Here is a 16,980-nt window from a genome sequence, read left to right on the forward strand (position 1 = left end):
CTGCGGGGACGGGGCGGCGCTGCGGGGCTGCGGAGGTTCGGCGGGGACGAGGCGGCGGCGGGGCGGCAGGGGCGGCGTGGTGCTGCGGCAGTGGCGGCGCTGCGGAGGGGCTGCGGCGGGGCGGGAAAGCGGCGGCGGATGGGCGGCCGGGGCGGTCGGAGCGGAGCGGCGGCGGATCGAGGGAGGGAGCTGAAACTTCCCTCTCGCGCTGGAGAGGAAGTGGAGTGCAGGTCGGGGACAGTTTCTCCCCCCAACCCTCACTTCCACAGGCTGCGATGACGTTTGCGGATTGGACCTTTAATTTTTTTACGGGTTTAAGAATTTAAGGGTTCTAGTATACGTCGTTTTGTCGACGAAAATTTAAAAAAAGCGGTTATTTTTTAGAATTTGAGGGTTAGAGGGTTCTACGCTATGACCCCTCGCAGAAAAAACCTGCTCCCACGCGGGTCGCGAGGAGAACAAACAAGTCTCTGCACGGCTGCACCGGAGCAGGAACCGAGAGAGAGAGAGAAGCTCTGCCCCTGAGCTCCTCCGCCGGCATGGAGATCCTTCAACAAGGTGAGAGTTCTCTCTCCTCTCCCCGCAGACAGCAAACCGGCGGTTTCATTCTGTCGGTGGATCCCTTGGTTCCGGGGTTTCTTTGTTTTGATCCGCTTAGCGCGTCCATCCTTGCCTGCTTGCGATTCTCGATGCCATCGCCGTCTCCCGATTTCAGCGCCGCCCCGTCGCCGGCTTCCGATTTTGCTGCCGCCTCGTGCACCAACAGCACGGTCGCCGTGGCCAAGGTGCACGGATTTAGCCGCGCCGGCCGCTCAGGCTCGAGGAGTCTGTGTTCGTGCCGCTGGCATCTCATGCGGTGGCGTGCTCTTGCCCTAACTCTGCTTTTGCTCCGTTTTGCTGTGTGCGGCGAGGGCGATGGCATGAGCGAATTTGCAATTTGGTAGTGTTTCGGTCAAGTTCTTGGTAGTGTTATTATCTCGGGTCAGTACCTGCCTACCTGCAAATGCAATTTACTGTCCATCGTGTCATCGTTTTAAGAAAATGCACATGTTATGGAAGTTTGTTTGGGGTGACAAGTAATTTACCCTGTATACAGTTTACAGTGTCTGATAGACTTTGGATCGAGTAGGCTTAGAGATTAACGGTGGGTTTACCTTCACCTTGGTTCGAGGAGCCCGATGGGGTCGCCATGGTGGATGGCGATGGTGGTGATGACAGAGAGTGGGCGAGGTGGTGGTGGCGCTTCCCGTTAGAACTGCGCGAAACCAAGATCGGTAGGGTGTGCGGCTCGGGATGCCACTATTGGTGAACGTAGTAATTTCAAAAAAATTCCTACGCTTCAGAAGGATCTATCTAGGAGAAACCAACAACGAGCAAAGGGGTAGAGCATTTTCATACCTTTGAAGATCGCTAAGCTGAAGCGTTACTAGAACGCGGTTGATGGAGTCGTACTCGCAGCGATTCAGATCGCGGTGGATTCCGATCGAAGCGTCGAACAACGACACTTCTGCGTTCAACACACGTGCAGCCCGGTGATGTCTCCTACGCCTTGATCCAGCAAGGAGAGAGGAGAGGTTGAGGGAGAGCTCCGACAACACAATGACGTGGTGACGGTGGAGCTGTGTGGTACTCCGGCAGGGCTTCGACAAGCGCTACGGAGGATGAGGAAGAGGAGAGATAGGGCTGCGCCGAGGGAGAGGTGGAATTGTATGTCCAACAGCCCCAAACCATTGGGTTTATATAGGAGGAGAGGGAGGAGGGTGCGCCCTAGGTGGTGCGGCAGCCCTAGATGGGAGGGGCGGCGGCCAAGTGGAGGAGGGGCGGCGCCCTAGGGTGGGCTTGGCGCCCAAGGCAGCCCCCACGCCTAGGGTTTGCCCCCCTTGGCCCTCTCTTGCACCTTGGGCTGAAGTGGGAGGCGCACCAGCCCATCTAGGGGCTGGTTCCCTTCCACTCTTGGCCCATATAGCCTTTCGGGGCTAGTGACCCTTCCCGGTGGACCCCTGGAACCCTTCCGGTGGTCCAGGTACAATACCGACGATCTTTGAAACTCTTCCGGTGGTCAAAACTCCACTTCCTATATATGAATCCTTACCTCCGGACCATTCCGGAACTCCTCGTGACGTCCGGGATCTCATCCGGGACTTCGAACAATCTTCGGTAATCACGTATACTATTCCCATAACAACCCTAGTGTCATCGAACCTTAAGTGTGTAGACCCTACGGGTTCTAGAACCATGCAGACATGACCGAGACACCTCTCTGGTCAATAACCAACAGCGGGGTCTGGATATTTATGTTGGCTCCCACATGTTCCACGATGATCTCATCGGATGAACCATGATGTCGGGGATTCAATCAATCCCGTATGCAATTCACTTTGTCTACCGGTATGATACTTGGCCGAGATTCGATCGTCGGTATCCCTATACCTTGTTCAATCTCGTTACCGGCAAGTCTCTTTACTCGTTTCGTAACACATCATCTCGTGGCTAACTCCTTAGTCACATTGAGCTCAGTATGATGATGTATTACCGAGTGGGCCCAGAGATACCTCTCCGTCACATGGAGTAACAAATCCCAGTCTCGATTCTTACCAACCTAACAGACACTTTCGGAGATACTTGTAGTGCACCTTTATAATCACCCAGTTACGTTGTGACGTTTGATACACCCAAAGCACTCCTACGGTATCCGGCAGTTGCACAATCTCATGGTCTAAGGAAATGATACTTGACATTAGAAAAGCTTTAGCAGACGAACAACACGATCTAGTGCTATGCTTAGGATTGGGTCTTGTCCATCACATCATTCTCATAATGATGTGATCCCGTTATCAATGACATCCAATGTCCATGATCAGGAAACCATGATCATCTATTGATCAACGAGCTAGCCAACTAGAGGCTCACTAGGGACACATTGTGATCTATATATTGATACATGTATTACGGTTTTCGGTTAATACAATTATAGCATGAATAATAGACAATTATCATGAACTAGGAAATATAATAATAACCACTTTATTATTGCCTCTAGGGCATATTTGCAACAAAACCTCTTGTTGAGAGCCGCCGGCCCCCACCTCTTTATATTGCGCAGGTGACATGGGCCCACCAACCAATATTTGGTTGGGTGCCCCCGATCAGGGCGCGAGTCAGGGACCCTCGAGTCGTTGAACTCGATCAACCTAACATTCTCCCTCTTGATCTCAACTTTACTTTTAACTTTATACTTTATACTTTACTAGTTTCATCACCGATTAGTACATAGAGCATGTTTCATCGTCACAGCTCAATTGCCAATAGAATCAGACAGCTACAACATACCTCTCTGTTATGAAACAAACTCTGTTCCTTTTGGGCCTCTCATGATCCAGGAATCATAGGCTTTTCCTTAAACCCATGCCGGCTAAGTGTTCCTTGAACACATTGGGTGGTAAGCCTTTCGTTAGCGGATCCGCGAGCATATCCTTTGTCCTTATATGCTCGAGACTTATAGTGTAATCCTGGATTTTATCTTTCACGACATAATACTTTATATCTATTGTTTTGGTAGCATTACTCGACTTGTTGTTGTGAGCATAGAATACCGCGGGCTGGTTGTCATAGTACATCTTTAGTGGTTTGTGAATACAATCTACCACTTTCAAGTCGGGTACAAATTTCTTTAACCATATCACCTGCCCGGTGGACTCAAAACATGCTATAAACTCTGCTTGCATCGTGGACGATGCAACTATGGACTGTTTGGAGCTTTTCCACGAAATAGCCCCTCTAGCGAGAGTGAACACATATCCTGACGTGGATTTTCTATCATCTCTGTCTCCCGCAAAATCTGCGTCTGAATACCCTTTTATCTCTAGGGAATCAAATCTTCTGTATGTTAGCATGAGGTCCTTTGTGCCTTGCGCAAAACGTAATGCTTTCTTTACCATCTTTCAGTAATCTATGCCTGGATTCTCTTGATATCTATCGAGTACCCCGGTGATAAAAGCTAAGTCAGGGCGAGTGCACATTTGTGCGTACTGTAAACTTCCAACAGCCAAACTATATGACACTGAATTCATTTAATCGAGCTCGTACTGGTTCTTGGGACATTGGAATTTCCCAAAACTGTCGCCTTTGACTATAGGAGCAGGTGTGGCCTTACTCGCATGCATATTATACTTTTTGAGAACCTTCTCTAAATATGCTTTTTGCGATAGTCCTAAAACTCAATTTTTCTAAATATGCTTTCTGCGATAGTCCTAAAACTCCATTTTTTCTATCTCGGTGAATTTCAATGCCCAAAACATACGATGCTTCACCAAGATCTTTTATATCAAAATTTGAGGACAAAAACTTCTTTGTTTCTTGTAACAGACTAACATCACTGCTAGCAAGCAGGATATCATCCACATACAAGATTAGGAAAATATATTTCCCATTTTGAACTTTGCATAAATGCAGTTATCCTCAACATTCTCTTTAAATCCAAATCTTTTAACTGTCTCATTGAACTTTAGATACCACTATCTAGATGCTTGTCTTAGTCCATAAATGGATTTCTTCAGGCGGCATCCCATATGTTCCTTGCCTTCCATGATAAAATCCTTGGGTTGTTTCATGTAGACATTTTCTTCTAAATCCCCGTTTAGAAATGTCGTCTTTACATCCATTTGATGTAACTCTAAATCAAAATGTGCAACTAATGCCATTATGATTCTGAAGGAACCCTTACATGAGACTGGGGATCATTGTAATCTATCCCTTCTCTTTGTGTAAATCCTTTTGCCACAAGTCGTGCTTTATACTTTTCTATATTCCCATTAGAGTCATACTTTATTTTGTAGACCCATTTACAACCTACGGTGGGCTTACCTTCACCTTGGCTCGAGGAGCCCGATGGGGTCGCCATGGTGGATGGCGACGATGGTGATGGCAGAGAGTGGGTGAGATGGTGGCGGCGCTTCGTGTCAGCACTGCACGAAACCTAGATCGATAGGTGTATCGGTGGGGTGTGCGGCTCACGACGAACCTCTTGTTGAGAGCCGCCGGCCCCCACCTCTTTATATTGCGCATGTGACACGGGCCCACCAACCAGTATTCGGTTGGGCGCCCCCGATCAGGGCGCGAGTCAGGGGCCCATCGAGCCGTTGGACTCGATCGGGAGGAGATCAACCTAACAGTGTCAAGACTTATTTGTCTCCCAAATGGGACCTTATTTGTTGTATTGATTGCCCATATGCTTGGGGAGCAAAGTGGTGCATTTAGACTACCCGTAATGGGACTAATTTCAACGGTAAGATAAGGTCTAACTCAGTAATTTTGCTTATGTGGCAGTTATTTAATGAGCTGAGATATGAATTGAGTAACATAGCTAGTTACTCATACTATGTTATTGAGTAACATCACATACCAAGATAACATGAGTCTATAAGCTAATAATTGAAGTGTTGCATGACACCATACATATGTTACTCCCCACTATGAAGATAATAACATAAGCTAGTAACATATGCATGTTACAGAGTGACCCAGAGAATTTCTATGACAATTCTGTTACTCCCTTCGATCCATATTAATTAACGCTGGTTTAGTACAAAGTTAGTGTTAGATGTGTATAGTCTCCTTTTCTGTATATCCCTGATGTATAAGGGGCTTTCTGCACTTTACCTCACATGTGCATGTATTGGCCTTTGCCCCCCTGTGAATGCAGTTGCTCATTCCTCAACATGGCATTATATGTTAGGTTAGCTTCTCTTTCACATGTTGCAACTCTGTGCCTGCTCCCCTCCCCCCGCCGCTGCTGCTAGGCCCCGCCCTGCTTTTCCGGCCGCTGCCCCTTTGCCGCTCCTCCGACTAGGAGCTGCTCTCCTCTGGCTGGGCGCTGCTCCCCGATCTGGCCGGCCGCTGCCAGCCCCGTCCCGGCCAGATCTGACTGGCCACAGCTGCCTACCGCCCACCTTTCGGCCACCACTGCCCACGTCTGGCCGCCGCCCCTCGTTCGACCGCCGCAGCCACCCCAGGTTGCTACCGCCCCAGGCCGTTGCGCCCATTCCCGCTCGTGAGCAGCCTCAAGTGTGCCTCTGCTTCGTGCGCCTGCTCACTCCCGGTCCAGATCGAGATCTGTGACAATTGACTTCCCTAAAAAAAGAGCCCATCATGTCTTCATCGGGCTATGTGGTTGTTCCTCGGTGCTCTATGATCTTTGATGGCACCAACTATGCTGAGTTTGTGGGTTTCATGCGGAGTCTTCTCCTGTGGGGCGTTCTCTCTGGCGAGGTCCTCTGTCCGCCGTGCCCTGTCACCCCTGTGGCTCCTACCCTGCCGGTGACGCCTGTTCTTGCTGCTAATGCTTCTCAGGCTGATCGGGATGCAGCCAAGGCTATTGATGCTGCTGCAGTTGACGCTTATGATCAACAGGTATCAACTTATTCAGATGCTCTTTCTGTCTACCGAGATGATCTCTTTGCTTACACTCATTGATGCAATGATGATGCTCGGGTTGCTGCTGTTCTCACTGCGAGTGTGTTACCTCAGTTTGCTTCTGAGTTTATGGGCCTCGACACCATTGTAGCGATGTGGTCTTACCTTTGTCAGCGATATCAACCCTCTGGCGATGCTCTCTACTTATCTATGGTACGCCAGGAGCATGCTCTTCAGCAGGGTGACTCTTCTGTTGATGAGTTCTACACGTAGAGCTCTGCCATCTGGCGTCAACTTGACTCTCTCAGGACAGTTGTTTGTGGTGCTTGCTGTTGCTGCCAGACTTTGCGGTCAGACTTGGAGTTTCAGCGTGTTCATGAGTTCTTATCTCGCCTCCATTCCGAGTTTGAGCCTCGACGTGCTCACTTGCTTGCTCGTGGCCGTGTTCCTATCTTGGAGGTGCTTGCTGAGCTTCGTGCCGAGGAGGCTCGTCTTCATTCTGCTGGTTTACTTGCGGTTCCATCTGTGTTGGCTGCCGGAGCTCCTGCATCGTCTGCTCGCCTCACCGCTCCACCACTCCCGCCCACACCTTCAGAGGTGGGGGTGGGCCGCCCGCCTTATGCAGAGAAGGGTCGACAACGCTCTGGCACCTTCTTTGACTACTACTCCAGGCCAGGTCATGTAGAGTCTCGCACCTTTTTTGACTACTACTCCAGGCCAGGTCACGTCGAGTCTGATTGTCGCCAGAAGCAGCGAGACCCAAGCCGCTCTTCTTCTAGTGGGACTCATGCGTCTTCCCCGACTCTGTCACTCACCGACCAGGACATTGTGCGGCTCAAGCGCATACTGGCTTCCTTCGGCTCTTCATCGACTGGTTCTGCTGTCGCTGTGACTACTTTTACCACTCCGCCATCGCCAGCGCCTACACAGTCAGGTACATCTTTGTGGGTTCTGGATTCTGAAGCTTCTTTTCATACGTCTTCTGATTGTTCGGCCTTGTCTTCTCTTCGACCTCTTGATTTTCCTCTCAATGTTCTCGCTGCCGATGGCACACCCCTTCCAGTTGTTAGTCGTCGCACTCTTTCTACTTCGTCTTTTTCTGTTTCTAGTGTTTCCCATGTTCCCCGGCTTACCATGAATCTCTTTTCCGCTGGCCAACTTACTGATTCTGGTTGTCCTGTCATTCTTGATGCCGATTCTTGCTTTGTTTAGGATCGTCGCACCAAGGCTCTGATTGACGTTAGCCCTCGGCGCCGTGAGTCTGAGGGCCTTTGGGAGACTGGCTTCGTGTTCTTTTCGCTGCCATCACATTTGCTAGTTCTCATGCGCTTGCCGCCTCCTCCTCTACGGCCTTCCAGCAGTGGCACCGTCGTCTTGGTCACATCTGTGGCTCTCGCTTGTCTCTTTAGTGCGCCAAGGTGTCTTAGGGTCTGTCTCTGGAGTGTTTCTTTACATTGGGATGGATGTAGACTTGGCAAACAGACTCACTTACCTTATCCTACCAGTGAATCTGTATCTCAGCATCCTTTTGACTTAGTTCATTCTGATGTATGGTGTCCCGCTCCCTTTGATTTGAAAGGGGGTCATCGCTACTATGTTGTGTTTATTGATGATTTCTCTTGCTATACTTGGCTCTACTTTATGAAATCTCACAGTGAGGTTCTCTCTATGTACAAGCGATTTGCTGCCATGGTTCACACTCAGTTTTTCACGCCTGTTCGTATCTTTTGTGCTGACTCAACAGGCGAGTATATCTCCTAGATGTTGTGTGGTTTTCTTGCGGAACAGGGTACTCTCTCCCAGTTCTCTTGCCCTGGTGCCCATGCACAGAATAGCATTGCCGAACACAACGACTCATGCGATGATGATTGCCGCCTCTCTTCCACCCCACTTTTGGGCTGAGGCCGTATCCGCATCCACCTATCTCATCAACATTCAACCATCGGCTGCCTTGCAGGCTGGTATTCCTATGAAGCGTCTCTCTGGTCGTTCTCCTAACTACTAAGCTCTTTGTATGTTTGGATGTGTGTGCTATGTTCTTCTTGCCCCGCGGTAACACACCAAACTGACTGCTCAGTCAGTTGAGTGTGTCTTTCTTGGCTACAGTGATGAGCACAAGTGTTATCGATGTTGGGATCCGGTTGGTTGTCGGCTGCGCATTTCGCGTGATGTGACTTTTGATGAGTCTTGTTCCTACTACCCGCGACCTTCCTCGAGCTTTTCTGTTGAAGATATCTCTTTTCTTCTTCTTCCCGACACATCTACCTCTGTGCCTCATGCCTCCCCCATTCCTTCGGCGAGTCTCACTCTTCCCTATACACCACGGACACCACCCTCTACTCCTTCCTCCTCCCCCCCGTTGTCATCTCCCTGTCCACCCTCCTCTCCCATGCATCGGCCTCACTCCCCTTTTCCTCTCCACTACACTTGCCGTCCTCGTGCTATGGACGATCCTACTGATGTGTCGTCTACTTCCGGCGCACCTCCTTCCACGCCTCCACCGGTTCATAACCTCCGTGTTCGGCCTTGCCCCCCACCTGATCGCTATTCTCCTGACCGGTATGGTCTTTCTGCTGCTGAGCCCACTTCCTATCGGGCTGCCATGACCCAGCCTGAATGGCAGCTTGCGATGGCCGAGTAGATTCCTGCGCTTGAGCGCACTGGCATGTGGGATCTGGTTTCCCTTCCTTCTAGTGTTCGTCCCATCACGTGCAAGTGGGTCTGTAGGATTAAGACTCGTTCCGATAGTTCTCTTGAGCGATACAAAGCTTGTCTTGTGGCTCGTGGCTTTCAGCAGGAGCAGGGACATGATTATGATGAGACATTCGCTCATGTGGCCCACATGACCACTGTCCACACTCTCCTTGTTGTGGTTTTTGTTCGTCATTGGTCCGTGTCTTGGTTTGATGTTCAGAATGCCTTTCTCGATGGTGAGTTGCGTGAGGAGGTTTATATGCAGCCACCATCGGGGTACACTATTCCTGATGGTATGTTCTGCCGCCTTTGGCGCTCCCTCTATGGCCTTAGACAGGCCCCTCACGCCTGGTTTGAGCGGTTCGCCTCTGTGGTGACTGCCGCTGGTTTCTCGCCTAGTAATCATGACCCAACTTTGTTTGTCAACACCTCTCCTCGTGGTCGGACTCTTCTCCTTCTATATGTGGATGACATGATTATCACTGGCGACGACTCTGAGTACATTGCCTTTGTTAAGGCCCGTCTCCGCGAGCAGTTCCCGATGTCTGATCTTAGTCCCCTTCACTATTTTCTCGGGATTGAGGTTCTTCGACCTCTGATGGCTTCTTCATCTCCCAAGAAAAATATATTCAGAATCTTCTTACTCGTGCTGCTCTTGGTGATGAGCGCACTGATATGACTCCTATGGAGCTCAACGTTCAGCTTCGTGCTACTGATGCTGATCCTCTTATTGATCCCACACGCTATCGCCACCTTGTTGGGAGCCTTGTCTATCTTGCTATCACTCGTCCTGATATATCCTATCATGTCCATATTCTCAGTCAGTTCGTTTCAGCTCCCACCTCTGTTCACTATAGTTACTTCCTACATGTTTTCCGATATCTTCGTGGCACGATCTCTCACCGTCTTTTCTTTTCCCGCTCCAGCTCTCTCCAGCTCCAAGCCTACTCTGATGCTACGTGGGCTAGTGATCCTTCTGATCGCCGCTCGCTGTCTGCTTACTGTGTCCTTCTTGGCGGCTCTCTCATTGCCTGGAAGACAGAAACAGATTGTAGTTTCTCGCTCGAGCGCAGAGGCTGAGTTGCGAGCGATGGCTATGTTGACGGCTGAGGTGATCTGGTTACGATGGTTACTCGAGGACTTTGGTGTTTCTGCTACTGCACCACTCCCCTACTGTCAGACAATACAGGTGCTATCAGTATTGCGGGTGACCTGGTGAAACATGAGCTCACCAAACACATCGGCGTGGACGCCTCCTTTGTGTGTGCTGCTCTGCAGGATTAGATTCTCGCTCTTCACTATGTGCCCTCTGATTTACAGTTGGCAGATTTCTTCACGAAGGCACAGACTCGAACGCAACATGGGTTCTTTCTCTCCAAACTTAGTGTTGTTGATCCACCATGAGTTTGAGGTGGGGGGGTGTTAGATGTGTATAGTCCTCTTTTCAGTATATCCCCGATGTATAAGGGGCTTCCTGCATTTTACCTCACATGTACATGCATTGGCCTTTGCCCCCCCCCCCCCCCCCCCCCCGAATGCAGTTGCTCATTCCTCACATTTGTCAGCTGCTCTACTGCATTTATAATGATGCAAGTGCCTCGTGAAAATCGACTGGAAGCAAGTTTGATGTGGGAAACTAGGAATAGCCTGTTCGGCTAGTACTTGAGGATTTGTTCTGATACACATGTTGACATGCAAGATTCCATCCATCCTGTTGTCCCACATCACAATTTCATGGTTGACAATGTTAGAGCATCTACATACCCGTTCATACCTGTCCCAAACGCCTGTGCAGGCTGCCTGGTCCGTGTCTGGATGTTAAAACGCCACCCAACGAGACGCCCCATATCCGGCCCAAATGCCTGGACTGGCCGACACTGTCCATTTCCAACCCAAATCTAGGGCAGATATGGGGACGCCAAGACGCGCCCGCCATGTCGGAACCGTCTCACTTTGACCCACCCAACCCCACATATATTGGACCCTATCCACACTTCGGACGAAACCCTAGCCGCATTCCGCTTCACTCCACTTCCCCAGTCCTCTCCCCTCCGCTCACAAGCTCCCGACAATCTTCCACCATCTCCGGCATGGCTGGCAGCGGATCCGAGTGGTACACTTCTAGATCTGTTGATCCAGAGCCCGTCCCACGCAGCCTCGAGGAGGAGATAGTCGTCTGCCTCGCGTCGTGCCGCTCCCGGGAGGAGGTAGCCCGACGGCAGGGGGCAAACTCTTTTCGCTGAGAATCCATTGCGTTCGCCCAAATGTGCATGGATCCGACGCGAGCAGTGCCTCCGTTGCCTCACCAGAAGCGGTGCGGTCCGTGTGGCGTCCCAACATGTTGACGGATGCGCAACCGCTATGTTGGCGCGCCGAGGCCGATGTGATCTCATGGGCGTCGTCAGACGCAAGCATGGCGCGGCGTGCCCGCCGTAAGAGGCAGTGGGCGCGGGAGGCCACGGAAGCCCTCGCATCGGACTTAGGCGAGGCGGAGTCGCACTCTTCGGGGCCGCGTATGGGTGGACGTAGCCGGCTCCTCCAAGGACGGATCCATCACCGATCTCATGTCCACCGGCGATGTGCATGCAAAGGGCTCCGACGAGGAAGAGTAGGGTATGGGGGACAGCCGTGACTTGAGTCATGTGAGCCAGTACGCGCCCCATGTCCTACTCTACCTCGCCGACGACCGGTGCAACACATCGAGGGGCTCAGCCGGCCGATGGACATGAGCACGACGGAGCCGGACGATCTCCGCTTAGATTAAGTTTCATGTTGCACGTAATAATATGGATTTGATGATTTGAAAATGAGGTATCTGGTTGTGGAATGCATTTTTTGTGTGCTGCCTGGTCATTGCCCACGGACGCGCCCGGGCGCGTCCGCCAGCGTTTGGGAACCGGAATTTGGTACTTCCGGTTGTAGATGCTCTCACAGGGTTCTGTTTGTGTGGATAGGCACACTTACCTTTTTTTTTGGCAGCGTCCACCTTGACCACAGGCGGGCCAGGGAAAGGATTGGCGTAGTTCTGTTACCATTTTTTATTGTTTACATTTTTAGCAAGTTCTTCTCTGCTTGTTCATTCGATGTTTCCAACAGCCATATTTCCAGTGCATAATTTTTGTCAGACTTGAAAGAAAAACACTCCATTTATAAATTATAATGGATCTCTTTGTTCCTATGTTTGTGATTATGGGCGTTGTAGTATTATAAAAACTTTATTCAGTTGAGTAGCTTCCTATTTAGCTGTGTTATGTTATGGTTTGCCCTGCATACATCCCTTGGTTTGCCCAGGACTCAAACCTGAAACTAGTTGGATGGAGTAGATGATTCTTCCTTGTGTGCCAGCGCTACTACTTGATTGTGTGCCAGACATAGCTGATTCTCGATTTGAAGCTGGGCTTAGTCAGTCTGAATGGAACAATCTACGCTGTAGTGTACTTAATGTGCTCTAGATTGCTTCTTGTGCAAATCTTATGCTTATGCAGTTATTCTCATTTCTGGTGATACCCAGTTTCTAGATCCACTTTAGGCAACACAGTAGCTTTGCCCTTAAAATTATCTGTCGCGGGTTGGGGTATAAATGCTGTGGATATTCCCTACTGTCCGTTTTGCCGACAGCTTCTGGAGCAGATATGATTAAGTGAAATAGTATGCAGCACTATCCTTGTCCGGTTCAGCTTCATACATAACATTCTATTTTTATTTAAGCATGTAGACATTAGCCCCTTTATGGTTTGTAATATTACTCGTACAAATTACTTAATGGAAAATGTCCCAAAGCAGATGGTTTCTTACTGCAAGGGTGCTCCTAATAATCCAAAAGTGTTGAAACTTCCACGAAAAAACTTTGAATTGGGAGTAAGAACTACCATGGGGCATTGGGTGTTAGTGCTTCCATAAAATATCTGTTAAAGTCTTGTGTGGTTGTATTGGCTTGACACGACGATGAGATAAATAAAAGCATCCATTATCAAAATATTAATCATAATAATAATACTAACATAAAGTGGTCATTCTTTATTTGCTCATCTTCTAGAGATCTTTCAGCAATAAAAATATCACAACTGCAAGGTATATCATTTCCCTCCTGGTGCCTTTCATGCTGTTGTTTCATACCAATCATCTGACAGTAATCACTGGGTTAGTGATGTAATAACTGCACATGGTGGAAGTTCTTTGAGGAATATCTTGACCTGCTTTCATTTGTGTAGAAAATTTCTGACATATCTTGCAATGCATTTGTTTGTATGGCATAAGATAGTTTGAATATCGGCTCATTACATTTTGAGTTATGTGTTCATTGTCATCTCCTGCTTTATGTGTCCTTCCATGCTTATGAAAAGGAAGTTAAAAAAATGCCTCACTAACCGAATTTAATCCCAGAAACATTGTTATGCGAAGCAGTTTAGAGTATGAACCAAGCACCAACTTGTGTTCAGAAAATGATCATACAAATGTAACGATCTTGGTGTTTTGTTGTTCTCATGCTATTTATTTTTGAAAAATCATTACCCTGATGAATTAATATGAGTATCTATAACTTCAGGCACTATGTCGATGTTCCCTGGGATGGATCTTACGAAAATGGATCCTCCAACTCTTACCCTCCTTGGAGCAGCTTGTTGTGTAATGTTGTCTATGCATTTCACAATACAGCTGGTATCACAGCATCTTTTTTATTGGAAAAATCCCAAAGAGCAGAAGGCTATACTCATTATAGTGCTGATGCCTCCATTGTATGCTATGACTTCCTTTGCTGGTCTTCTGGATATTAAGGGAAGCAAAACGTTTTTTACATGCTTGGAGTCTGTTAAAGAATGTTATGAAGCACTGGTAAATCCTCATGGATCGATGGCATTTTTTCACCTGAAGTTTGTGATTTCACTCACTTTTCCTTCTATCTTTTATTTCAATTCTGCAGGTTATTGCTAAGTTTCTGGCATTGATGTACAGCTACTTAAATATATCTATCAGTAAAAACATCGTACCTGATGAAATCAAAGGGAGGGTGCTTCATCATTCTTTCCCTGTTTCTCTTTTCCTGGTATCTTTCTTACACTCTTCTATACACTTATGGAATATTTGATGAGTGTCTGTAATATGCTCTTGAATTTTGGTAATGCAACCTGCACTATTAATGACAAATTAATAAGGGGTCCTAGGTGCATACCCATACTGAGCCTTACCATATTTGAAGGATGCTCAGTAATATTAAAAGGATTCACGGTGTTAACAGAAAGGCTTATATATTTCGTCCACAAAATAGTAATTCAGTTAGTAATATCTGGTTTAACTGAAACACGTGCCTATCAGTAGTCATGCATGCTTAAGTTATGATTTTAAATTCCATTTATTCATGTGTTGTTCACTAAGTTTTCCTATATGCGTTTGAATATTGCCGTCTCCTGAACCTTCCTTTGCATCATTTGTCTACAATTGCATATTTACACCTATAACCTGCATATGTAATCTGGAAGCTATTAGCAATACTGCTAGCTGAGTGTTCACACCTTGTTCAGTAGTTTTACTTTGTGTGTACTGAAAGTAACCATGATGTTTCTGGGTTTGTGCTTTTGCAGCCCCGTAATGTTCGGTTGGAGCACAAGACACTTAAGCTTCTGAAGTACTGGACCTGGCAATTTGTTGTTGTTAGGCCTGTATGCTCCATTCTGATTATTGTACTTCAGCTTCTTGGGTTGTACCCCAGCTGGGTCAGCTGGACGTTCACAATTATATTGAACTTTTCAGTCTCCATGGCATTATATGCCTTGGTCATATTCTATCACTTGTTTGCTAAGGAGCTGGCACCTCACAAGCCTCTTGCAAAGTTCTTGTGCATCAAAGGGATTGTCTTCTTCTCTTTCTGGCAGGTAAAATCACATCCTCTCCTGGCTGGAAAGAGTTGGAATTTTCTTATAAATATCTATGGGGTTAGATTTCTGTGTATCTGAATGCTACCGATGTAATGTACACCAGTTTGTCTTGATGATTGCGTCTGAACATTTGGTTGAGGAAGCGGTACTGGTTTAGTAATGTTGATAGTTTAGACCTTCTGTTCCTGCCATGTTGTTTGTGATGATTTTGCATGAAGCTTCTTCTCGCACCTACTCTCTGGATTTGTTCTGCATGATATTTGATCACCTTATTTTGCTATTATAGCTGATGATTATCAATCTAGGAGTTTCATCAGCAATTTAATTTCCCATGCCTTGCCATAAATATTTATGAGCACAAAACAGTTCGCTGCTTAACCTTTTAACGTACAACTTGGTTGCAGTAGAGATTTCCAGTGGACTTGTCTTGCGGGTGAACCGTGTTGTCTATGGATGCTTCCGGCGACATTCTAACATGCAATTGTTCACTGTGGGAAATTAAATAGCTAAATACAACACTTCCAAATTGTAACACAGTGGAGTACTTTTTGTCACATGAAATATGGTCAAACTCCTGAATCTTGAACGGTATTGTGTTTTTGCAGGGCTGTGCCTTGGATGTTTTGGCTGCTGTAGGGTTTATTCAATCTCACCATTTCTGGCTGGACGTGGAGCACATCCAGGAGGCAATCCAGAATGTCTTGATTATCCTGGAAATGGTCATCTTCTCAGTTCTCCAGCAATACGCATATCACGTTGCTCCGTACAGTGGCGCTGACAAGGCAAAATTCGAGAAGAAGAATGAATGATCCGCCAAGCAACATAAGCAGCTTGTTCTTGTATGGTTTTGTGTGTTTGTGCTGGGAACACGGATTCAACATGCTATAGGACATGCATTTCCTTTTGGGCATGTGTAGAGTGAGTCGTTATACGTTGAACAATAGAATACCGAGATGTCCAGGATTCAGGAACATGCAGGAATGGCACTGTTATTTGCGCTGTGAAACTATGTAATGCACCAATAAGGAGAATTTTGGGGTTTTCCCGCTCCAAGATGGAGTCCTGAATAAATGTGGTTTCCTGCTGAAATCATGGTGTGTCTATGTTGTTGTTTGCTGAACATAACACAACACTACATAAGGTTTTTTTCTTTTTTCCATGGAAACTTATATGTGTACAGTACGAATCGTGTGATGGTCTGAAAATGTTGTGATTTGTAGGCTGTATTCCGGCCCAACTAACAGAAATCGGCCCATTTTAGAAATGTGTATTTGTTTTTTGTTTTGTACGTGACGTGTGGAAGTATATTGTTAAGAAAATCTGCACATAGGTGATATACATGTGTATGAATGCTCACTAACAGTTTCAATATTTTTCATGCTGTAGAAAATTGTATTTTGAAAACGAGCTCCCTGGTTCTTGAGCATTTTCGGATTTTCCAGAGAGTATAGTATGTTGCGGTGCGGTTTGGATGGGTCGCATAGTATTTGTGAGACTGCTAACCGCTAGGGAGATGCGAAGACAGAAAAAAGGAGAAAAGAGAGTGGAACATGGAAGTGATTGGTTCGGGTCCAGTCTGTCTACTGTATAGGTATAGGTGGTACCTGAAAGGGCAGCGGACCGCACACAGTGGCAAAGTGGGCACGGCCACTGACTGGTGTGTGTGTAGTGTACGTGGGGTCATGTGCAACTCCTGTAGATTCCTAGTACGGCTCCTTGTCCCGTGACCTTTTCATCAGCGCTACTACAGCTTTTAACCATGGTCACAAGTCTCATCTCACTCCTCCTCTTGTCCTAGCCTACCCAGTCTCCTCTAGACTCCCCCTCTTGCCCCTCTTCCATTATTACTCTACCCTACCACTGTGGCTAGGAACCTAGCAGAGTAGTAGAAGTTGTGCTACTACTTCAAATCCAAAGGAACCGGAGGCTGAGAATTGCTGGAAATTACCACTACGTCGGCTGCCTGAAATTTCACCACAAACACAGTTTTCTTTTTGAAACG

At 47.6% G+C, this 16,980-nt stretch overlaps 1 protein-coding gene across 1 annotated transcript; it reads left to right on the forward strand.

Annotated features, from left to right (window-relative positions):
• The first annotated feature begins 424 nt into the window (after positions 1-424).
• On the forward strand, positions 425-16,067 carry LOC123425953 (protein LAZ1 homolog 1-like). The gene is made up of 5 exons (XM_045109730.1): positions 425-558; positions 13,652-13,938; positions 14,027-14,149; positions 14,685-14,975; positions 15,584-16,067. Exons 1-5 carry the CDS (start codon positions 540-542, stop codon positions 15,785-15,787), a joined length of 924 nt encoding a protein of 307 aa, XP_044965665.1. The 5' UTR covers positions 425-539; the 3' UTR covers positions 15,788-16,067.
• The last annotated feature ends 913 nt before the right edge of the window (positions 16,068-16,980 follow it).

The sequence above is a fragment of the Hordeum vulgare genome, chromosome 2H (genome assembly GCF_904849725.1).
Source record: "Hordeum vulgare subsp. vulgare chromosome 2H, MorexV3_pseudomolecules_assembly, whole genome shotgun sequence".
Lineage (NCBI taxonomy): Eukaryota > Viridiplantae > Streptophyta > Magnoliopsida > Poales > Poaceae > Hordeum > Hordeum vulgare.

What these genes read in the sequence shown, in the direction of transcription:
- LOC123425953 (XM_045109730.1), top strand. An exon ending in TCCCTGTTTCTCTTTTCCTG is followed by an intron (nt 14,150 to 14,684) that starts GTATCTTTCTTA and finishes GTGCTTTTGCAG; the next exon opens with CCCCGTAATGTTCGGTTGGA. An exon ending in TCTTCTTCTCTTTCTGGCAG is followed by an intron (nt 14,976 to 15,583) that starts GTAAAATCACAT and finishes GTGTTTTTGCAG; the next exon opens with GGCTGTGCCTTGGATGTTTT.